Below are 25105 nucleotides of genomic sequence, written 5' to 3' on the forward strand. Positions count from 1 at the left end.
GATTCTTTACATGGACAAATATTCTTATAAGACCTTTATATCCATACAATATAACTTAGAAATAAAACAGAGGATCCTTTCCAAATGTTTCTTTATCTTTTGTAGAGTGGTCAACAAGACCTGAAACATGTGGGGATATCTAGGAAGAGTGAAGTGGAAGCGTTTCCCTCTATTGTGGAGGGGGGAGGGGAGAGAAAGAAAGTTAAAATCTACTTTTAAGTTGGATGTTTTCCTACCTGTGACCATTTATATATATAAAGTCACAGACATAAGAAATATGTCTTTTAGTTTTTGGTAATGTCAAAGAGCTTCCATTATCTGAAGAAACTTCTTTTTAATTGCTAATACGATTATAATATTTAGCAATAGGATTTCACCATGATCACGTAAAACTATCGCCTTTATAATTAAAATGCATTTGTCTTTCGTTATTCCTGATCATAAAAGTAATATCCGGTATAACTGACCCCTAACATTTGTTTCGTTTTTCATTAATCATGTTTCTCCTAATTACCGAACTTCATATAAGTCAGTGAACTTTACTTATTTAATTTAAGGAAATAACTTATTCAAACAGGAGAATTTTCAATTTTTAGCATGCCGTAAACGAAGCTAAGTACGTTTGTGATTTACTAATTTATGAAAATTTAATGGAATGACATGTTTGGGATCTATTTGGCATATACATAATTCATGAATTTGCGATCTACATTACACCTAATGAGTCTTTAATTACCTTTCAGCATAGCATATCGATAATTGCCCGTAATGATCTTCCATCGCACATGCTGTTTGTCCTATAGAACATGTACCAGAGGAGCAATCGCTCTGGACTGTGTTTTATTAAATTTGCAAATGTTTATATTTTCATTCTCAATATAAACTTGTTTTTAAAATACTTAAAATTTTCGATATTTCCCAATTCGTCAGTTATTGTGGAGAAAAAAGGTTCCTAACCAGGTCATACTATGAAATATATTATTAATCAAAGTTGATATTTGTTAAATTTGAAAAATCGAATTCAGATTTAGCTTTTGCAGAATATGAAATCCAAATTACATCTAGTTTTGATTTCGTTTCCGTTCAACCATCGATAGGATTTAGGTTCGAGGTTCATTGCTGCTTAAATGCTTTGCTGGTGGATAATTATCATTTCCCGGTGAAACTGTCATTTGCTTATTGAAGGCCAGAGGTAGCGTAAAAAAAAAAAAAAGTGAATCTACAGTGCTTCTGTAGATTTACATTTAATCCTTATCTTATTACAGTACTACACTCTGTCTGCTAGAACATCAGATTTATTAGATCATGTGAAGGGTATGATATGAAATGCTCACAGGACTTAGTGTGTGTGTGAATCCTACCTACCCATGTAGCGTTGCAAATCTATAGCACATGAGTGATGAGTCACATTATCTGGTAATCCTACTTCGGAGACTAAACATGGTACTTCTTCCAAGTCATTTCAGACTTCCAATAAGCAAGGTAATCTTACAATAAGCGGAATCGTCCATTATCTAAAGAATCAACACAAACATCTATGCCACAGTGGGATTCGAACCCACAGCCTATTGATTGGAGAGGGGAGATGCTATCCACTCTGTCAGCTAGAGACCCCCATAGCTGAGTCAGTATCGACGATACTCTTCAGTTGGAAAGACTTGGGTTAGAAACCTGTGTATGGCTTAAACTGAAGATGAGTTAGCCGGTGTCATAGACGAGTGGAAAGATTTTCCTTCTAGAAACTCCGCAAAACAGGCAAGGAGAATACACGCAATTTGCATGCATAATATAGTTACCTCGTAGCCTTAGTTACGACGGCCGTAAAGACAACCGGAAAAAGTAAAGCCAACTACACCTAAATACATCCCGAACTTCAAATATAGTCATTCATCTAAGAGCAGTTCATTACAGCTAATTAGATTTGAAGAGTGAATGGGAAAACAAATTAATTACCTCGGTAGGAGAATTTGGTTTTCGGAGAAAAAGTCTAGTTTTTCTATCATAAATTAACTTTTGTTCGATTTTCTTGTTCTATACACAATATCTACATTTGGATCCTTTTCTGTTCTAATTAATTCTAATTAAAGGTTCCATAATTTATTACACATACCCAGAGAGAGAGAGAGAATTTTAACGTCATCTTCTCCAACATGAAAACACTAGGTGCAGAATTCAGTAGAGGATGGAAAGTGGAAATATATTCGGTCTAGATACATAAATGAAATCAATCAAGTTCAAAATAAGAATCATTAGATAAGTACTTTGATTTTTTTTTCTGCAGTGTTTTAAGTTTTTCAAAACTGAACAGTTCATGGTTCCTTGTTCATTGCTTCCAGTAATGAACAATGAACCATAACAGTTAATAGTGCTGCACTATTGTAATATCTTCAATGATAATCGCTTATATATTAGTTCGGAATACTGCTTCCGAATAAATGGAATTAAACAAAGCATATGCGTAGCACGTATGGATAAAATCGGCAGCGCACTACTGTATTTCAAGGTAGTTTTGCAAACGCCCCATTTGACAGCTTACAATTGATGTAACTGGATGCGAACAAAGTCCAGTCTATGACTGCGCCAATCTGTAGCGTTACTGGGTGCATTTTCTCAAATGTTTATTTTTATACGCTCTGTCCGGAGTGTTTGTTGAAAGCATTTTTGTCCGACAGCTGCCTTTTTAAGTTTTTAAAATAAACAAATAGGTGTCAGCGTAACCTTTCACACAAAGGGCATTCCATTTCCCTCCCAGTATGTAACCACTAACAGTCTTCCCGTAGGAATGAACCCCCTACGGACAAACGATGTTGGCATTTTCTATAAGCCGCGGAATGCAGGTATTTTCCCCACGTTCTTAATGTAACAACATCAAACAATCGGCGCCGAACAAACCTAGCCTTGCAACTTGTCGCGTGCTCTGCGTGTGGCCCGTGGAAGATAAGCGGGAGATATGGAAAACATCTCCATCCGTTTGGGTGCAGTATCCACAGGGGGTCGGCTTTGGCAAGCGGCCAACTTTCACCATCTCCGCGAAACATTTAGCTGTTGCTGGTGTTCCCGCCCACGTACGGGTGATAGTGCTCGCACGTGGGAACCGGTGTCCATAAAGGCGTTCATTGAGCCGCCAGTCGGACAGAATGGGCAGTAGGCTGAAAGGTGGCGCCAGCATTGTATGACCACACCGGAAAACGGAAGTCCCGTTGTAATCATGGGCTGCCGACGGCCCGTGGTGTTAGCCACGAACAACACCCTTTGGCTACGGGAGAATAGGACTGAATTGGCTTCGTTACGGGGTGGCTTCTCTTCCCTTCCCCACTGTCGTGCTGATGAGCACGGGCCCTGCCAGGACCCCTCACCGAGTGACCTAGGAACCGGTGATGTGAGTAGATATTTCCTTAACTCTGATTCCTTCCTAATAAGAGATAAGAGAGGGTGAGAACATTATAAGGGAATGGGAAGGGAGGAACAGAAAATTTAAATTAAGACTTCAGCAACACGAAATGTCGATTTACTGTAAGACGAGAGAGCCATCTCGTGGTCAATAAAAACGAACGCCTATGTAATTGCTGATAATACAGGTAAACTGTTACATCAATAATTATCTCACGATATCTATATTTTACAATTTTCCACTCTTTTATTTATCAGTGAATAATATCAGCAAGATAACGGAATTTTTACCTCCCATGGACAAAAATAATAGAATTTTTTAAGAAATATTTTTGTTGAAAAGATTTTATTTCTATTAATTATTTTGGAAGAGAGTTTAATAATACCCGTTAAATGATATTAAAAATCGGGAATATCATCGAATATATGATAATGAAAAGATCATTTTATAATAAAATTAAATTTCATTATATATTATAATACAAGGATTTTTATTATCTTTATGTTTTATATATGCAATATATATGTAATATAGTATTACTATTTGGATGTGACAATATCATAATAGTTAAAATCATTAACTGAAATTTTAAGCATAACTTTACTTTCTATTCAGCAATATAAAATAATTCAAGTAATATGCGAATATACAAGAAGAATTTTTTATTTTATTTATTTATTTTGTATTATTGTGGTGTGCTTATATGCAAACAGAAGCATATTCAAAGTAGGGAAGTTTAGGATACTTCGTTCTCCTTACCCTTTAAAACTCACATTTTAATTATCTAAGAATAAGAAATTCAAATTCTAAAATATCAATTTATACTGAAATAAAATTATGTCCATCATTTCATACTTAACCTCTTATCCATAAGCAGTACTAATGTGCATAAGTTCTGCAATTATCGCGCACGAAATTAGTACATAAAAAAACTTTAGATAAATAATAACCTTTATATTTTGCTTTTATACTTGGTTTTTGTAGATTATGTTTACAAATTAACATTTACAAGACAAAAAAAAGTAAAAAAAAAACACAAATAAACAGAAGATATCAGAGTAAAGGCAAGCTGATCAATTAAAATCAATCATTTGGATATCTGTCACTGACAGTACTCTGAGGGAAACAAAAAAGGAAACTAACCTCAAACATTATCTCTGAAATTAAGAAAAATTATTGATAGTATGTTATTTTATTTTATTTCTTTTTGCCAGTATATTCTTAATGCAAAAATATCGACGCTATTTTAATTAATTTTAATATTAATGCAATACGTTTGTTTTTATGAGTATGATATTAATACAATGATCCGATACAATTAATACATGTATAAAAATATTGCATTAAAATGCAATAACATTCATTGCAGTATGTATAGTAATATGTTATTACAACTGTAGTTAGTTTCGCAGTCAAAACATCTATGAAATTTGGCTGAAGAACTAATGAAAAACCATCTTCCTGAAACATTAACGACGTTTAAGGAAGATAAATATGCAGACTAGAACTCACAAGAAAATGTGACACATCCAGTCCGCTAGTATAAATCAACTTGATTGCTATCACTAAGCAAATGTTTCAAGCTACTTATCGATCTTTAGTTGCACCATGAATAATAAGCAAGACTGCGTAAAGAATGAATTATTTCATTCTTGACCATCTAATCATAACCGGAATACGCTTCGATCTCGATGATAGGATGAAATACCAATTATATACTTCACTACACCCGAGAATTAAATGAATTAAAGTGAAAAGCGGCATTTTTTTAAAAATCAAACAAGGAATTTCTCTAATGCTTTATGCTCCAGATGAAGATAGACGTCATGATGAAATTCTAAAGAACAAAGTTAATAAGGAATAATTTTCATTTTGACATTTCCTTAATGTGATCTTTTTCTTGCGTGTGCAGCTTTGCGTGTTACGCAGTTTTCTTCAATAGAACTAAACTACATTAAATTTTCAGCCTTTATCTCCTTTTGCTCTTTCTTATTCAATAACGAGTTGACTCGAAAGTCAAGTCGGAAAGGTGTGATATTCAAATATCTATTACTGAGTTAGACGGTTTGAAGACTCTTCCCCCCCCCCCCATAGAGAAACCTCCGGACATTAAGTCGGATGTATCATAATCTGAGTTACGACTCGATGCATAGAGTAGAAGGAATTGCTTTCTGATCTGAGAATGAATTTTTAGCAAATAAGTTTTTTATTCTATTTTGCCAATTTCTTTTGCTTGTAATATTAATAAAAGTTACTGGATTTTTGTATTTATTCGTAATATATGTCTTCATAGATGGACACAGATTTGCTACATTCTTCTGGCATTTAATGTTCCGTACTTCCAGTCTTTATTGTATCACTAGTTTATTTCTTCAAAAATGTATTGTTCTAAATTTAAGAAGATATAGTGTCTGTGAACTTATGCAAATAAGAAAAAATTCCAGATAGCTTATAGCTTGTATATATTTATTAGTGTATGAGTGTTAAAATTATTTGATAGAACAATTTCTGACCTATGAACATAAAATCTCCATAATGCATAACTGTATAAGTATCTATAATAGGCAATCATTGATTGGATGGCTGTACTTAGTGTGCCTCTGTGGGAATGAGAGAGAGAGAGAGAGAGAGAGAGAGAGAGAGACGTTCAAGATTACCGTGCTTAATATGAAACTAAGTGGAAAAAAGCAGCAAATCATTGGAGTCCTGCAACCTATGGGAAAAAAAAAAAAACTGCGTAAAGGTTATTTCACAGGTGGACAGAAGTCGAGAGGCCATTGCGTAATATGCTCACCGGTTTCAAGTGATGAACACGTTTCTAATATGTAGCTCTGGCTGAACCAATAGTGCGAGTAACTTCCGTATATTAAAGTCAACACAAGATTGCCTGTCCTCGCAGATTTGTAAATATAAAGATAACTTATATCATCTACAGAATCAATGGAAATTGACTGTTGTGTCAATGAATAATAAAAAGTAGTATATTAATATTCAAAATTTAGAATAATTCCTTTTTTACTCGGATCACATATAATGCCAGGTTTAAATCTCAAAATTCTAGAAACTATTTGGGGTAGGCGACACCTCTCCCTTCCAAATGCATTACTGTTAAATAAAAAAGTGCTGAACTCTCATTCTTTCATAATTAATGTGTTGTTCACAATTTATTTTTCTCAAGAGAAAGGGATTTTGGGGCCATCAATCAACTCAGGGTCATTTGGAGCTCCCCAACCTCCTTTGCTATTCTGGACAACTAATGATTTTGAAAACTCTGATGGTTCAGTAAGTAGCAAAAGTGAGTTTTATATTCGAGGTTTACTGATTCCAGGTATCTACGGGAAGTTCACATGTCAAGGAAGAAAAATTCGAGACACCCACTTACTCTAACACAGCCTATCATACCTAAGCAGCAGGCTTTTGCTGTGCAGACTTTTTTTGTTCCATTCCCCTTGATTACAGATCATCAATAATGATTTAAGATGGCTCCAGGAAATGTTGCAAAGTAGGTCAAAGGTAAATCACAGTAAGTCACTTATATTGACGTCACATTTTTCTACAGAATCTAAGGAAATCGTTTTGCTTGTCCTCGGGATATTTTGGCGACAGATAATTAACAACAGAAAGGACATTTGTATGTTCTTTGAATTTTTATGTTTGTTTACTTTCCACAGAACAAATATAAAAGCAAAGTGAAAAAAATAATAAAATAAATAATAAATAAATACGGACCACACGCATCTGTATACATTAAGCTGGCGCCAGTTGAGTGCATAATGTAAATATAAATTTTCTCCCGATGTTTTTTCAATTACCATTTCTTACAAGGTAACCAAGATTAACCCTGACAAACTGTAAAAAGGTTAATTACTGTCATTCTTTAACTATATGTTAATAAAATCATCAAATTAAAGGATAAATCATAGTTACGAAGCACGGTTTGTTTTAGAGGTCTCAGAGCAGTTTTTTAAGTTGAAAGATCTTGCCCTGTGTGATATTTTCTTCGTTTGTTGAATGTATTATTGATCATGTTACACACAGCTCTACTGTTCCACTGTATAAATATTCGTTTTCCATCAGTGAACTGATGACATACAAGATTTTGAAACAGGAAAACATCTCTCATTGACCAACTGAATGAAAAGATGAGAATGAAACGAGTGATCTCGTGAAGGAAATAAAAAATAGGTTTAGGCATTGACCAAGAAACATCAGATTACTTCGATCTTTTTTTTTTTTTTAAAAAAATTCATTAAGACGATTAATTGTGCACAAATGACTAGAATTTTAGAGAATTATATTAGGAGTTCCCTTTCCATTAAAATTTTAATGGAATCATTCAAATTTGTTTCAGTGGTCTCCATATTTAATGTCAAGTTACTTACTGTTTTTTTTTTTTTTTTCATTGTAAACACCGCTAAGTTTTTTCTATAGATCTTGGCTTTACTGTTCTAAATACTTGTCGAGCGATTTTCTTTTCTTTTCTTTTTTCTTCCTTGTAAGTAAAATTTTTAATGCTTTATCAAATTCAAAATAAATCAAACACACCAGTCCGGAATTTTTATAGTCGCGGATACGTGACGTATAATGTCCTGCACTTCAGTCATCCCCGTGTTATTTCTTTGTTCCCTCCCTTTTCCTTCCTTCCTTCCTCTTTGCATCCTACGTAATCTTCATTCCCTTCTCCCGCATTGTTATGTAAATATTATAAAATACCCGCCTGTCATTTTGCCTTTATCTTGTTAATATTTAATCGACCGTGATGATGGGAGTGAGCTGGTTGTTAGATGCCCGAAAGTCTCCCTGAAATTTGGTAATTCAGTGCTGAAAGGATGTTGAAGACTTGAATGGCATATGCTCAAGTATGTGAGAACAGAAAGACGCGACGGTGCGATGCTCAAGGTACACACGTAAGTAGCAAATATCCTTAATGGATCATTATCATGCTGATTACTGCCACTTTATAGTTTTTGGTATAATGTCCTTGCATTTAGAACATCTATTTAGCAATCGTGAAGTCAGTTCGATAATTTGGGTGTATTTAGATAATTCCCCATCCCTTGTCTGGAAACAGAAGAAAGGAAATCTCGTCTCTTCATTTGCACATTAATGATATATAATTTTATATCAGCTACTTTGTGTAAATGTATGATAATACCAATTAGTCCATCTTATTCTCGTCGATCTCCATCTTATTCACTTTGCGTTTAAGTAAGATTCCATGCTTACAGCAATCTCAGATGCATACTAGATCTCATGTTAGCAAGAATCTTTATAATTTGGTTTCTTATTAGAATTTTGGCTAAGTCTTGTTGACACCTAAAATTAGTTATTTAATTATAAGAGAGATAACGATTCTCAATTAGTAATGGTTAGCCTGAAAAACTCAGTAATGAAAGTGATCACGTCTGTTTTGTTATACCATTGTATATATAGGCTGCCTTAGTATTAACTTAATTCTAAGAACAAATTTTAGTTGATGGATGGATTTCATCGTCCAATATGAAATCATCACCTAGTTTACAGGAGGAGTCAAGTGACTTGAAAAAATGTCCATGGTTGCTTGGTAGAATAGGATTTCCGGATTAGCTACCCACCCACCCACTTATTAATGCAAACTTATTACATCTGAAACATTAAATGGCTGTAGAGCAACTTAAAACTCTTTCATATATTATGTAACATTGCTTTTTGTAGGAGAGTCAGCATTTTACAAATGTGATGTTCATTACAGGTTATTACCACGCTCGGATCCAGTGAATGATAGATGATAGGAGGAATTACCCCTTCTCTTTCAAACATACATATACTCTGAGATTTTTTATTTACAGTAATGTAACACAAACTAATAATAGGATGAGTAGCAGTAATAACAGAAACTGTTTATTTTTGTGACAATAAGCTAGTGACATTTGTTATTTACTGTTTTTAAATGCGAATTTGATCTGCCCATGTTGATCGGATTTACATAAACCTGTCGAATATTTATTATATTGTGGATGGACTGGGGGGGGGAAACCCTGCTCTAGATACTAAAATTTCCTTTTTTTTAAGCCATTTCAGGTTTCCAATAAGCAAGGGGGTGTGGTCTCACACCTTATGATGAAAATAATTTACTAACGATGGTTTCATTTTAGAATTAAGTTCATATTAAAGTAGTCAAAATACAATTCAATGAGGTAAGTCCATTCTCGTTCGTTCAGCATATCGTAAGAAATATATGATGATACTTTAAAATAGTGTGACGTGTGTAGAAAAGGATATAAAATTGTAGCACAGAAATACCATTTCTTGCTCTTGTGCTCTTGATTTTAACTCGCTTTCTCTGTGTATATTCCATTGGAGTGGGTGGTCAAATATGCATTACTTTATAACATACAAATATATGCAATCCGAAAATTTTAAATTGTTAGCCGAGTGGATAGCGTCTACGCTTTCTAACACAGGTTGCGGGCTCGAATCCCGATGCAAGCGTGTTTGTGAATATCTTTAGAATGTAGATTATTTTTCACCGCCCAGTGTGAAATCCTCTACTTGCATGCTAACTGGCAGCATGTAAGTGGAGGTGGCTTGAATGAATTCCAGAGTTTCCGGAATTTCCGAATTCTATTAAAGTAAAGATTCATTTATAACGGAAATGGTTGAATGCTTTTTAGAGGGGAAGAATCAGCTCTCAGATTCGGCCGAATATTCACTGAGACAGTTTATTCGAAATACCGTAGCATATTTGCGCTAATTCACTACTTAGGCGTATATGCAATTCATAATTGAACAATTATTACGATGAAAGCAACGACTACCTAAATGTTTGTCTGTTCACGACGTATCACACCACGACCCACCTGTTTCACAAGCTGTAAACAAAAATTTTCGTTATCGTGCTCAAAATATGAAAATCATTTAAATAAGATTTTTAATTTACAGTCAGAATTCTATTTCATTTAAACAACAGCGTTTTAAAATAACTTCCATTATTATTATTTTTGTATTTTTACATTCATTCCCATATGAATATCGATAAAAGGAAAACCAGTGGTCACTTAGGGCTTCTAATCACCAGATCGTGTGCCATGTATGTTCCACGGTATGATATGAATGGGCACTGCAAGGTCGACCTGGACAGGCGGGGTCATTTCCACTTCCTGTTGTCAGATGTCTGTGGTCACAGTTCAAAACTAGTGTTTGTGACTAGCGTCTCTCTCTCTCTCTCTCTCTCCTTCCCCCCCCCCCACCTCCAAACCTTATTTGTAATATGATAGACCCTGCCGACACCCACGTGTACAACGTGTTCATGTTATATTTGGAACCACCCACGTCATTATAGTCTAGAGAGAGAATGGGAAAGGGGGGGGGATAGCACTACAAGTCATTGATAACAATCGTGAGAAACTGTTATATAAGCTGTTAGACGGACTGGAATGTGCGGTATAGAATTTCATTTGCATACCTTGATATAAAAGGCAAGGCTGAGCATGGCCATTAAGGGTAGACGATATAGGAAACAGTTTCATGGCTGGCAGACAAGAACAAAAAATTTCTATTACAAATACCAGCTGATATAAAAAAAAACAAATTAATGCCCATTTGCTGCTATAAATAAATATCACCAAGTGAAGAAGGAAATAAACAAACAAACATACTCATGGTCAACTTGATGTAGATCAAATCTTTCTTGGAAATCAACAGGATGACAATTTTATACTGAAGAAGAGTATAAAATTTAATAAATTTCATAAATTGATAAAATTATTAATTTGAAAAACTGTAGTGAGGACTGTAAGTTAAGTTTTTAGCATAAGTTTTTAACTCCCTGAGTCTCAGCTTCCGGTTTCTTGATTTCCCGCACCCTTTCTTCCTATTCCCAGAACGTTAACAACCACCGATCTAGATGAATATATGATATGTTACTGACTTGAGCAACGTCGCATGACAGTTAATTTAAAACTATGTGACGTATTTAAACATTTGCAACAAAGAATGTTTTGTTAGTTAACAAAGGGTGCTTTTTATGAGTCTCTATTTATAGTTACTAATGAAGGAACAATGCAAATTCTTTCGTTCTTTTTTCTTTTTCTAACCCCCCCCCCCCCAAGCTTCAAAAAAAATGTTGCCATTCCCAGGAAGCGATAGTAAGAAAATGATCGAAGTAAGTGATATCAAAATAAAGTGATATTCAAATGAAGAAAAAGAAAACTTGCGGCTCCATGAAGAAAAAAATGGATGAGTTAATAAACATACCGTAGTTTTGTTTTCTTTTTTGGAATGCAGAATGAAATCATATATTCATAATGTCCAATGAACGCAGCGCATCCAAACCTATAGTGTTTGAATACTGATATATCTTGCTTCATGCATTGACATTTATTTAGGAATTATCAAGTACTGTGATAATTATTACTTCAGTTTTTTTCAAGGTATCCAAATTCATGCAACCATCGCTGTTCTTTCTAAAATTCAGATGTCCTTCAAAACACTTCCTGGATGACATCAATATATTCAGATTGTCTAAATATTATTGCTGTCGCTTGCGTATAGCATATTTCAGATTGCGTGTTTTTCAAAACGACACTGTTGTACATCAGATTATTTTTTTATCAATTTAATTTCTCTTTGCTGATATCTCTCTTCCTTTTAACTGTCCGGATCGGAGAGATAAAATTCACAGCTATCGTTTAGTTAAACAATCGTTTTGGCTGCCGAAGACAGACTTCTTTGTTATGTCTACATCCTGCCCTTATCATTCCATTTGACGTTATCTGCCGTTATTTACTTGATGAGTTGTTTCCCTGAAAGGAAGTTCCAAATGGCTATATATGCACAGCGAAAAAAAAAAAAGGGGGGGGAGGTACATCACTCTACTGCTTTCCCTCCAAATTTATAATTTATAAATAAATGAAATATTAGATCTTGGAAATACAATTAAAATTTATCTTAAAATATCGCATGTGTGTGTGTTCCGTTGTTGAGACCGGTTTCGCCTGATGCAAAGTAATTTAATAATAAGGTGATTAAGCCTTTTTTGCTACATGTATATGAAAAATATATGACTTCAGCATTAATTCATCCTTGATGTCATCCCTGGGTTTGGCTTCCACTGAGGAGACCTAATCAGGTCGAAACTAGTGTGGACAGCTCTACTCTTCCTTAATGTTAAGTATTGTGCATTTCTTAAAGGAAGTGCGCTTAGCATTATGTGATACGAAAGCAAATGATGCGAAGTTATCTATATACAAGCAGACTAGATGTAGACACTCCACGTGCAAACTTTGCTTACAAAAATGGATAAAGGATTAAACCAGAATATAATTTCTGGGTAAGTAAAGTGGGTGTGTTCTCCGCCCCGGATTTGGAATTTTGTTATACATTAATGATGTTATGGGATATTGCATGTATTGTTACAAAACTGTAATTACCCCTAAAGGTAAATTACCCACCCACCCCTCTCTCTCTCTCTCTCTCTCTCTCTCTCTCCCCTATATTCTAGGAATGTAGGATGTCAATTGCAAGACTGCAAAATTTCTCTTTACTGTAGTTCTACAATAACAATAAAATCTACAATTTTTACGCAATAACTCGTCATTGCCTTTGACAGAAAAAGCAAATTAAATTAACGATTTAAAATAAAATAACGTTTAAATAAAAAAAGAAAAGAAAAAATAATCCTCTCAGCTATTCCAAGACAATACGCTCAAATAAAAGTAACAAATGCATGTATGAACTATACAGTTTTTCTTTTCTTTTTTTTTTTCTTCTTTTCTTTCTCTCTCTCTCTCTGGTTTGATGAAGAATGATGACCTCGGAGTTCACACATGCTAACTCAAGATGAACGTTGTTGAGTTAACGTTGGATTTTATTTATAGCGCTCTTGAATGGCTGGCAAATATTTCGCTGTTATTCAATATCTGTAATTTCTCTTTAGTTTGTTATATTGCAGCAATAAAATCTTATTTGGAAAGTGAATACTCGAAGAATGAGAAATCCAATTTTCTTGTCATAACTTTATTAGCAAGACGTTTTTGACAGAAGAGAAAAAGAAAGAAAGAAAAGCCTGACACCGGTCTATTCAATTGCACTTTAAACAAGTATATTAAAGAAGCAAGATGCTATTGTTCTGAGTAGACAGAATACCAAAAGTACGTATGGCAGCTGTACATGAAAAAAAAAAAAAAAAACAGCTTCCCATGCCCTGATAAAGCCACAAACAATGTTGTTCATGAATTTCAGAAAGACGGAGGTGCTTGGACTATCCAAAAACTGGAGATTCGACCTCTGTAAAACACATAGAGGAAGTTGCATTCTATAGTTCAGAAATATTCAAAGGATTCAGGACTTAGCTCTTTCCTGTAAAAATTTTATTCTTTGAGTACTGTTCAACAAGCATTATGTATTGTTTAGCAGCAGTGCTATGCATACATTGACAACCCTAGTTGCAAGTGCATAGTTTCTACTCGCCAAACTATAAATAGTGGGTTCGACTCATGCTGTGGCATTATTCTTTTTTGAATATCTCTTTAGGTCATAGATGATCTTCATGGCACAAGCTAACTCAAGATGAACGATGTTTAACACGAAATTGCCATTAGAGGCCTGAAGTGGCTCGAAAAAGACCTATTAAGAGTAGGATTTCCAGATTATAAAGCCATAAATCCGCTTATGCAAGAAATGTGCGATACGTTTACCTTTCTTGAGCAAGATTCACACAGAGATCATGGGAAAGACGAGTTATCTCTCATTCTCTGCTATCAAGCTTTCATTTCCCTCTAAGAATAATTCTTTGGTTATATTGTTCTTAATTGTACGTCTACAATGTTTGTACGTGTGAACTATTGATATTTTCCAAATATAATTTTTTAAAAAAAAATTCTAATGAATTAACTAATTAACAACAACAAAAAAGCTATCTTTCTGAATCGTGTTGTATATATGGAAGGATCCTAATGTGCTATTTGCAGGCATACTCGAACTACTACTTTGCATGGAGGCCTTCGATTTTTCCTCTACATCACTTGATGTAGGCATCCTTAACTCATATAATACTTTCATGAGATATACGTAGCACCCGAGTTCTCCTGAGGTGCATTTTACAGATTTGAAGAAGACAAATGAAGTGCAGTATCCACTTCATTCAATGCAGTATATGCGGTGGACATAAGTATTAGCAAGAGTAATCCTTCTATTACTTTAGCTTAGATCTCCCCGAAAGTGTCGTTATCATGTACCGCATAACCTGGTGTACATGTAATTATAGTTGAACTACATATTCTACGTATTAGCCCCAAAAGAAGGGGGATAATTAGCCTCATTAATTTTTTTAAGCATTACTAACTTCGCCGAAATCAGTGTAACCCAGCAAGACAAAATTTCTATCAGAGAAAGCTAGATATATTTAATAATACTACACTATTAGTGCTCACCTTCCCTATTAGTACCCATCTCACCTTCCCTGTAGTTTATAGTTATTTATTCTGAAATAAAGTGATCATTATTTCAGAATAAACTTTAAAATGAACATCGGTCATTATACCGGTATGTCGTTCATTAGCTCCAAATTCAGTTACTTTCATTTTATGCATTGCCAATAATCCAGACAACCCCATGTGTAATCAAAAGCTTTAAAAAACGGCTTAATCTTAATCCGTATACGGAACAAACAACTTATGCTTCTTACACGTCACTGTAGTTGCCATAGCGGCAAAATTTTACGATATTAGTTTAAGGAGCTAATATTTGATTATCCAGTAAAAGGACAAAGAACTTGCACTCATAAAATTGGAGTATCGCTTTCGCCACGTGCAGTCTTATCGGAGAGTAAAGTGCAATTGGAATAAGTTTTCATTAACTATATAAAAAAAAAGAAGTATAATTTTCTGGAAAGAGAAACAATACACCTGAAGATATAATAGTATGAACGGTCCTAACATTTTTCTATTCGCTTTCATCGAGATCAGCTCTATAAACCCTTGTGGAGCTCTAACTTATGTTGCCCTCTGAATAAACATGACGCAGCAAATAGTTTCTTTCTTTCTTTTTTTTTTTTTGTAGCAGATACATAGCACATGCTTTTTAAATCTTCAGCTGAAGGACTAATTTCATTCGTTGCAAAAAATCATACGACGTTGCGTTTATAAAAACTAGCCCCAAGCTATCGGCAATAACACTGATGAAAGTTAGTGTTAGTTTAAGCCTACATAATTTTCGATAACTATGACATTAACAACAGTAGATGAGTTTGTAATACCATTGTCTAATTTATATTGATGGACAAACGACTACAATCGTCTTTTTTAAAATTAGGATGCATGATGATGATAATGAAATTTTTCACTCAGAGGATTATTATAAGATATTTCGGACAAGACATACCCCTAGAATATGCATCAAAATGAGAAAAGACATTACCGTGACATTGGTCATTGGTGACTTATATTATATGATGTCCCATTTCGTTTCACTTACTAATAAGATTTTTCCATTATTATTATTTTCGTAAAATGCTAAGAAAAGACTATTATGAGTTTATCAGAGATAGAAGGTGATGAGAATATGAATCGTTCGGTGAATTGAAATAATTCTGTTCAAAATGCGAACGACAATGTCATTATTTTATTTTAATTTGAACTTTTCTTCCAAAAATTAAATATTCCAATATAAGGAAATCTTATATTTTATTTTTTATTTTGTAGGTTCCTTCAAGTTGCCGTCCTAGCCTACCTGTGCAGCATGGTAAGTTTAAAAGTATTTAAACTGTTCACCTCTCTCTCTCTCTCTCTCTTTCTCTCTCTCTCTGTCTGTCTGTCTTACCAATCTTTATTTTAATGTCTGATTTATTATACCTTATTTAATTGTTCTGGAAGAGTTTAACGAGTACACAGGGAAAGCAGGTGGTCAGCTTCATTACCAGATTCATCAACGCTATTACGTTCATTCCTTTGGTGCGATTCTACATTTTAGCGTTAGCATAATTAACATCTCTTCTTGCAATGTCACAAACGGACTTTAGTTTTCGATTACTGTGGAAATTTTTTTTCGAAAATTCAATCCTCCAGTAGTAATAATATCTTACTTTTTAATTCTAAATTCTTTTATGCTCATAACCATATCTTATATTTGAATGTAAGAATGGTCTTGTGTTTGCAGAAATAGTTCATCGCTGTTTACATTTAAGAATTATGAAATCACCAGTATTCAACCTTTAAACTTTGTCAATTGGATATAGATATAAAACCTAGATATGGAAATTCCTACAAATTCAACTCTTTTCAAAACTAGTTTTTCCGAGGACCCTGTAATGATGTGAAGGCCTAAGCTGTAGATTGTCTATCCGGCGTAAATCCGGTCATGTATAAATCTTCTTCAAATGAAAAGTGGGCAAATAGGAAATAAATCATAAACCATTTATTTTTCTTACATATTCAGTGTCTGTTAAGACATCACAACCCTCCATTAAGCAGCATAATATTCCATTCTTAAAGCAACTTAGGTTTATAAAAGGAAATCTGTGACAATGCATTTTGTCCGAACCGCCCAAAGAAAGCCACTAGAGAACAGTCAAAAATGTAAAGGTCACATGCGGTTGATCAGGTTAGGACTGTAGGAAGGATGTTCCAGACATGTCATATGAACCGGTAACAATATTTTAAAGATGTTACCAGTCACGAATTCATTGGTTATCAAACAAAAACGTCAACAGAGCTTTTCCTGTACTAGACATCGACCGTGCTGACCTTTCAAGTGGATACTCATATCGCATTCTTATTTTCCATATTTTTGCTGGGTTTAATTGGAACGATGACACAACGATCATAACAGAACAGTAGAGAATGACTTCATGCTCATGTTTTCTTAAATGATGAAGGAAGATGTCATCCCAATATGCACTGTCGTGTTCCTCCAAACAGTACTCAGATCCCTTCTTTGTATACCTATAAACATAACCTGGTGTTATTCTTTCAGTTACTGACAAACTGATATACATCCGTTTTCGTATAGGAAGAAGCAACTATCGATGCGTCAAATAGTCTGCTTTTTATTTAAACGAGCATAGCGGCGTAATTACGATTTCTACAAACTACAAATGCCTACAAAACAAAGTACAAAATCCCCTACACACCCAGCAAGCTTTTAATAGTCGTGTGTTAGCTTTACATGGGTTCTGAAAGAAAAAAAAAAAATTAAATGTGTCATGAGTTTGTTATGGCAAGCTACATTAATATAATTTCTCAAAATATTTGTGTTTACGTACTCAGCCCAACATACTTCGGATAATTGAAACTACTTAAAAAATGCAAGTAAAGATAAGTCAGCACGCTGTTTATCAATTAATTATGTCTTAAATATATTTCTAAACAGTCCGCATTTTAATTCTTTCATTTGTATGTACACCTCGCAATACGATTGAAGGTCGGTCACTCCAGTGTATTCAGTAACAGTATTTCCCGTTTGGGGATGTTAGTCAACAATGCGCGTGATACTAGAGAAACTGTATTAACCGTGTTAACGGCCTGGTTAAGCAAGAGGTCGAGAGAAGTGCTTGACCGCTACTTGTGCAAATAGTGTTTACTGGAGACCAAGTACTTCAATTGTTTCATGATAAGAGGGAGTTAAACAAACTGTTTTGTTGTTGACTTAATTGTAGAATGGTGGTGTGAAGAGTATTATGGGTGGTGAGAGTATTTATATATCAAGGCTTCCGTTAACGAGTTAAATATAACAAAAATACAAAAGAATGAAGCTGGATCTATTAATCCTTCTGAGAACATTACTGTCTGATTTTAATAAAACTTTCATTTATATTAAAATTTTATTAATTAGACAACCACAAATTCTTTTCTAATAACAAAAAGAAAGACAATTGAAGAGAATGCTCAAAATAAGAAAAGTTTATTTTCTTATTTTGCAAGAAAGCGGAAGAGAAGAATAAAACTATGTAAAAAATAAAATTAAAAAAAAATAATATATATATATTAAAAAGCAGTAAGGAAAATAAGACGCACTTCCCGAAACCTTGGCCGTGTTAAACTAAGTTCTATTTACTGTGCTGGTTGTTGGTATTGTTCGTTACTAGCTACCTTAATCGTTTGGCATTCATGGTAATAAATATAAACTGAGAGAAAGCTATTGGTATCAATGGCATTGAGCACATCGATTTTTTGAAATCTGTTATGTTTCTTTATTTTTACCGCTTATTACTTGTACAGAATTATTATTATTATTATTAATTTGAATTATTCATATTTTTACGTTGGATTAACTCCATTTTGGTATATTAAATATATCGTATTATATTATATTTAATAATATAATATGAGGAAAAACTACTAAATATATTTGACAATGCTGATTTTTTGGTAGCACATCAAGAATTATTTTATTTTATTTTAATGAAATGAATGAAATTAGTTTTCATTAGCATAGCTTTCTCAGATAATATCCAAAGTGTAAGTGGCTCAATTATTGTGCTAATGATATGAATAAGCATATAACAAAAACAAACAACAACAAAAAAAGTAGTAACACAACACGCTTATCTTAATTACTCAAAAAAAAATCAGGAATAAAACAAAATCCACTGCAGACGAATAGGAGAAAGAAAAAGAAAGATGCTTAATGAATCTCGGAATTTTCAATTACAATTAGTGGACATATTTCATTAATGATGTTGGATGAAAAGAAAAGAAATTAACTTCAGTAAGATATTCGCAAACAATGAAGTGTAAATAGATATTTTTCTTCGAATTAAAAAAGTAAAACCTCTATGACTTAGTAAATGTAGTAGTAACAAACCCGGTTTGAATTTGTTTGTTTGTTATTCTTCCGTTCAGTTTGCAACCTTCTGCTACGACAGTGTTTGATACATTGTCATACACAGAAGCATTCATATGTGTATAACACGTGGGAATATTGATTCATCAGAGAAAGTGAATCGATTAGAATTTTTTTAAAAAATGAATTTACATTATATTTGGATATTAAATTAAGAAATATCTTAATCACGCATTTTACACTGTCTTTTGAATTGCTTTTTATTTTTTTAAACATCAGAAACTCATTCCTTTTTTATCCTTCCATTGTCTTAGGGGTCAAGTCAAGGCGTTGCCGAGGGCTTAGAGAAAGGTGCGCATTACCTCCTGACCAACAGTAGCAGCTCGTTACATCGGTATCATAAGCTATATAACTACTGCAGTCAGAAACATGTTCAGATCGTTGAGAAAAAGGTCACAGCGCAGGGCGACGACGACAGCCCCAACGGTAAGTGCATTTCATGTAACAAATACAGTATAATTCTGTAGTTTTATTTTTAGCGTCTCTGAAAAAAGAGTAAAGTCTTTGAGGGAAAAATATTTCATCCCTTCCCCTCCTCACCGACTCATCACATGTTCCTGTTCCTCATCACATCATCCTGTTCCTTGGACAATACACAGTACACATGTGTATAGTCCAAGGAACAGGATGATTTCCAAACTATAGTCTGCGTTTGGATCGTTCCGCGGGCTATGCATGTAACAAATATAATTATAAGCAACTACATTTTCAAAAAAAAAAAAACTTTCAATACTGAGCATATGAAGAATTTTATCTTTTGCTTATTTATTTTTTATGTGACACCCACCCACCACGAAAGGTTTATTTGTAAACCTATAGTACATTCGTACTACAGATGGGCGAAGGATTTTCCCCCATATTTTTACTGATCATAATATATATATATATATATATATATATATATATTGCTTTTTTATTTATTTTTTACATAGTCTGGAAACCCTGCTCTAGAGACCAAATATGGAATTTTAAAGCCGCTTCAGGCCTCCAATAAGCAGGCCAGTAGTCTCGCGCCAGCTGATGAACTTCATCTCACACCTAAATATTAATAACAAGACTAACAACACTACTCAGTTGATGTTTTTCAATGATTCAAAATGTTAGAATTCAGTAAATATATAGAAAAATAAATGTCATCTTTATTTCCCCCTCTCATTCTGAATCCAAATTGCAAGGGATATCAATTATAAACGCAGTCTTACTAGGGGGTGTAAAAAAAAAAAAAAAAAAAAAAGCTAAAGAGAGAGTGTGTGATTTGGAAAGGAGAGGAAGTGAAGACTTCACATTTTATAGTACCTCTCTGCAAGTGACGATGTGCCAAACTGGAAGGAAAGAACAGTGAGGTATACTGCATATTCCAAAGGCAAGGAAAACCAAAATTCGTAGGTCATGTTTGTTTTGGAGGTATGGACGAAAGGCTCTGAAGCCAGTTTATTATGTTTCTGTAAATAGTCTGTGTTTGGACGGTTTGCTTGTTTTTTCACCTCCATATATGAGTGGACAATTCCCCTTCAATTGAAAAACCTTGATAAGGGTTCGCATCCTAGACAGGACTCGAACTCAGGTCTTCCAATCAGTTCGATACTGACTGAGGTTCGGAGGTTCCTCATAGCTATGCAAGTGAACGACTGCTAGCGATTATTATAAAGCGACAATTTGAACTTGGCTTCATGTAGTAGATATTTCTGTTACTCAGGAATCCCTTAAGAGTTTGTTGAACCAGTGATGTGAAAAATTAAGTATTACCACATGATGGAAAGGACATCGCATCACTCTTTCTCTCTCTCTCACACACACACACACACACACACACACACACACACACACACACACACACACACACACACACACACACACACACACACACACACACACACACACACACACACACACACACACACACACACACACACAATGACTCTGTGTAGACCAGAAGATAGTTTAAGTACTTGGTTTCAGGGGATTGTAGGAATTTTCTCGCTTCCGAAAAACTGGGGATTTTCTTCTGTTCTCAAACTGATATAAAATTACATGTAAATGACAGACATAATACGTTGACATACTCGCTACTAAATCTAACCAACAGAATCTGTCACCTAAGACTAGTTTATAAAAATTGCAAGTGCTGTCTTAAGTAAAAAAATTCTACTGAAAACCCACTATTACAGAATTTGAAAAGAGTAAAAAGCAACAAGAAAAATGCAGGAACAAAAATCTCTCGAAGAGTTTCCCCTTCTTTTTTTTGGTTGTTATTTATTTGTCTAAAATGAACAGTATTGTTTTTCCATCTTCGAAAAATTTCTGATGGCAATCAAGAAGGTTGGATAACTGAGTATCTTTCCTTCCTAGTTGCCAAGCGCTCCGCGGGAGGTCATCAAACGCAGCAGGAGGGAGCTTGAACTTAGGCCTGTCACCGTAGCAACTCCGATAGGGTCAACGAGCAGCGGCTGTCAAGGCGAAGGTGAGATTGCTAGCAGACCGCGTGGGGTCTCCGTTCACTGATAACTAGCCTACTTTCTCGAACTGAATACAATGGAACTGACCTCCAGCGGCACTCATCAAAACCTGTGGGTCGAACTATGTCCCTTGCTTTGACGTAAAGACCTACGGACACCAACTTCACAAGTGAACATTAAGAATGCGCTAGCAGGTAGCTTTGGATTAGTCACCAGCCAACTATCTGCTAATCACATAACTGAGCAAAGGAACTTTTTTTTTTTTTTTTTTGTGAGAGAGACAGGGAAAAAAAAGGGGAAGGATAAGTTATTGATAGTGGGGTACCAGTTTTTCTGAAGGATAATACCATCTACAAATCGTTATCGAAAAAAAAAATACCAATGCTAATCAATTGTGTTATTTGTATTAAATCGGATTAACAGAATCTATTAAAACATTACAAAAAGAGAGGACAAATTATAGACCCCCCCCCCACTCTTCAATATCTTTGTTTATTCTACGAACACTATCAAGTTACGATACCCATTTCGCAGAATTTATCTCGCTAAATAACTAGTAATTATTAAATACTTGAAATTATATTAATATCAATATTAATTAATTATTTATATTATCCACACGCATGTATGTCACGAGTAACTTAAACATTTCACGAAAGTGATATACTCTAAGGCAGGGGCGAATGCGTCTTCTGTCTACAAAAATAAAAGTCTAAATGGAATGCTTATAAATGCATGCGTTTATTAACAAATAAATATTACTTCTTTCTGAATTAATGAGCTTGTGCAGCAAGCATAACAAGCATGAAGAATTCGCCCCTGCTCTAAGGCTGTAACTGTTTGTGTTAAAACAGAATTTAATTCTTAAGTTTTGATGGCAGCATTTTTTTATCCTCGATAAAACAACAGGAGCTAATTTCCACCTTTTCTTATTGCTATTCTCACTCTTGAGAATAGCAATAAATAATTTCTGATAGCTGAAATTATGACATTTCAGCTTGTGTTCAGCAAATTGCGAATGGTTAGTTGCTTGATTATTTAGATTACCGCAATATGAAATGGATGTATTATTTCTGTAAATCAGTTGTATTCTTAGACCAAAATGTCTGTTTTGTGGAGTACCCTAAGTTTTCAAGATGGAAAACACTAACCACTGGGTATGAAACCGATTAACTGCTAACCTTCCTTCAGATGAAAAGCTAATATGGGTTTTGAATCAGGAATTTCAAGCCATACGGAATGCCTTTTTCAACTACGATGCAGGAGTACCCAAAAGTACCCATATACTTCTATTTGGTATTTCGTATTACCTGAAGTTCCACTACTAATATTAGCCACAATGCATTATTATTATTATTATTATTATTATTATTATTATTATTATTATTATTATTATTATTATTATTATTATTATTAAAGTACCACCCTCCTATATACAAGGCAAATATATAAATAAAACAACCGCCATTATACAGATTGAAACAAAATTATACCTTGGAGTATAATTATATCTCCATGCAGAGGTTGAACTGGAATAGCTACATACACACCTACAAAGTAAACTCCGGATAATAGCAAGCAAGCTACCATATTTGCTCGAATATAACTCGCATTTTTTCCCCAAAAAATTAAAGTTAAAAAAGTTAAAAAATCGTGGTGCGAGATATATGCGGGGATTTTCGGAAACTAAAGTTTTTCAGGAAAAAATTAAATTTACGTTTATAATTAAATTCTCAGTATTCAGTATAATTTATATTTGCTCACATTATTTATAAAATGAATGCATTTAAATTTAAATTATAAACGTTATTTACGCTATCGGTCGCTCACATTCATCATGCGATATATTTGAATCTTTAGCGACAATGCTTCTGTAATTTAATTAAATTAAAACAAGCAGTTTCATTATTGCTTGTCCTTTTATCATTTCAGAATCATAAGATCGTCATGATTAAAAAAAAACAAACTGAAAATGGGTATGACCTTCTGGTACGGAATAGTAGATTCCATACGACAACTTCTGGTCTTACATATGATTGGTGCAGTATTAACAAAAGATCGCGCGACTCAACAACAAAGGCAAGCCGACGATTATTGAGTTAAAATGCTGATTCTCTTCAACTGAATGCTAAAATATCTGAAACTGTTCCATAACAACATATACTATCTATTTCTTAAAGTTTTAAATTTTTTTCGTGTGCATGGTATATGCGAAACTTTTCATTATTTCATTTTTCGTAAAGTAAAAATAGGGGTGCGAGGGCGAGTTATACTCGACATATAAACCGAAAGATTTAGCTCTTATATACATAAAAGCATATACATGACTTATATGTGTGAAAATTATTAAGCAAAGAGAATATGACAACAAATATGCAAATAACATAGGATATGCAAATAAATTGCACTGCAATGATTGCACATAAAATATTAACAGCTAAACACTTATGCCCACTATGCAGTTATGCAACAAGCAGTACTTGGATGCTAACTAGAACCACGATGATGCTAGAGTAATTAGAACCGCGTACCATATAACAAAGCCTCAGACAATGAACTACATTACATATAATTTCAACAACCATTACAGAAAACCCACCCAGAAGTTTTATATTTCATATAATAGGGAGGTAGTAGGGTTTTTCATCCCGCATACAAATCGGCCCTTCAGAACACATGCTCACATTATTTATAAAATGAATGCATTTAAATTTAAATGCATTTACAGACAAAAAATATTAGTTGTGGTGGCTGGTAGATGGCGTTGATGGAGATGATTCGTAGTAGAGGTTCGGTGTAGTGATTGAGACAGCTGTAGGTGTCCTCCCGCGATGAGTCTTCGGACTCCTTGGAGGTGTCAGGAATAATAATAATAATATATATATGCTAAACAAACTGTCATTTGAAAACAGAAACCTTGCAAAGTACAGTACTCTAAAACAGGTCCTAAGTTTACACTATGAAAGAGAAACATGCATTGCACAACCTACAGAACTAATGTAAAGCACTATACTGACTACCAGTTCAACAATGCGCCATCTAATTCCTGAGTATTGTGTGTGTGTGTGTGTGTGTGTGTGTGTGTGTGTGTGTGTGTGTGTGTGTGTGTGTGTGTGTGTGTGTGTGTGTGTGTGGTATACAGCTGAACTACTGCCAATAAAGCAACAAATTAATATGCAATTAACTGATGAATGCCATCCTCAGATAAGTTTAGCACAACCTTTGAGGATACATGCAATTGTATTATACTTCATCTATTATTAAAAAGGTATGGTAGAACAGTCTACAGAGCCTCTGTAGCTCAGTTAGCTCAGATGAACCCCTTTGGTTGGAAAGATCTCAGTTCGAATCCTGCTTAGCACCTGGAAAACTTTTATCAGTGCTTTTCAACTGGAGATGAGTTAGCCAGTCTCCTATGAAGACAGAGGTTTTTCTCCCA

The 25105-nt window shown here is 34.2% G+C and overlaps 1 protein-coding gene across 4 annotated transcripts in view; it reads left to right on the plus strand.

Annotated features, from left to right (window-relative positions):
- LOC150110526 (fibroblast growth factor 18-like) overlaps window positions 1-25105 on the plus strand; it is a 131550-nt gene that overhangs the window by 80069 nt on the left and 26376 nt on the right. For 3 of the 4 annotated variants that reach the window (XM_090394520.1, XM_090394500.1, XM_090394511.1), the window contains exons 2-3: window positions 16072-16111; window positions 19465-19636. In XM_090394520.1, coding sequence (XP_090250646.1) covers window positions 16072-16111; window positions 19465-19636 — 212 coding nt within the window. Of the gene's footprint in view, window positions 1-3271; window positions 3380-16071; window positions 16112-19464; window positions 19637-25105 lie in introns of those variants that run through there. The other variant, XM_090394528.1, reaches the window with a different exon arrangement.

The sequence above is a fragment of the Typopeltis vanoorti genome, chromosome 1 (assembly GCF_054136105.1).
Source record: "Typopeltis vanoorti isolate ZY-2024b chromosome 1, IOZ_Tvanoo_1.0, whole genome shotgun sequence".
NCBI lineage: Eukaryota > Metazoa > Arthropoda > Arachnida > Uropygi > Thelyphonidae > Typopeltis > Typopeltis vanoorti.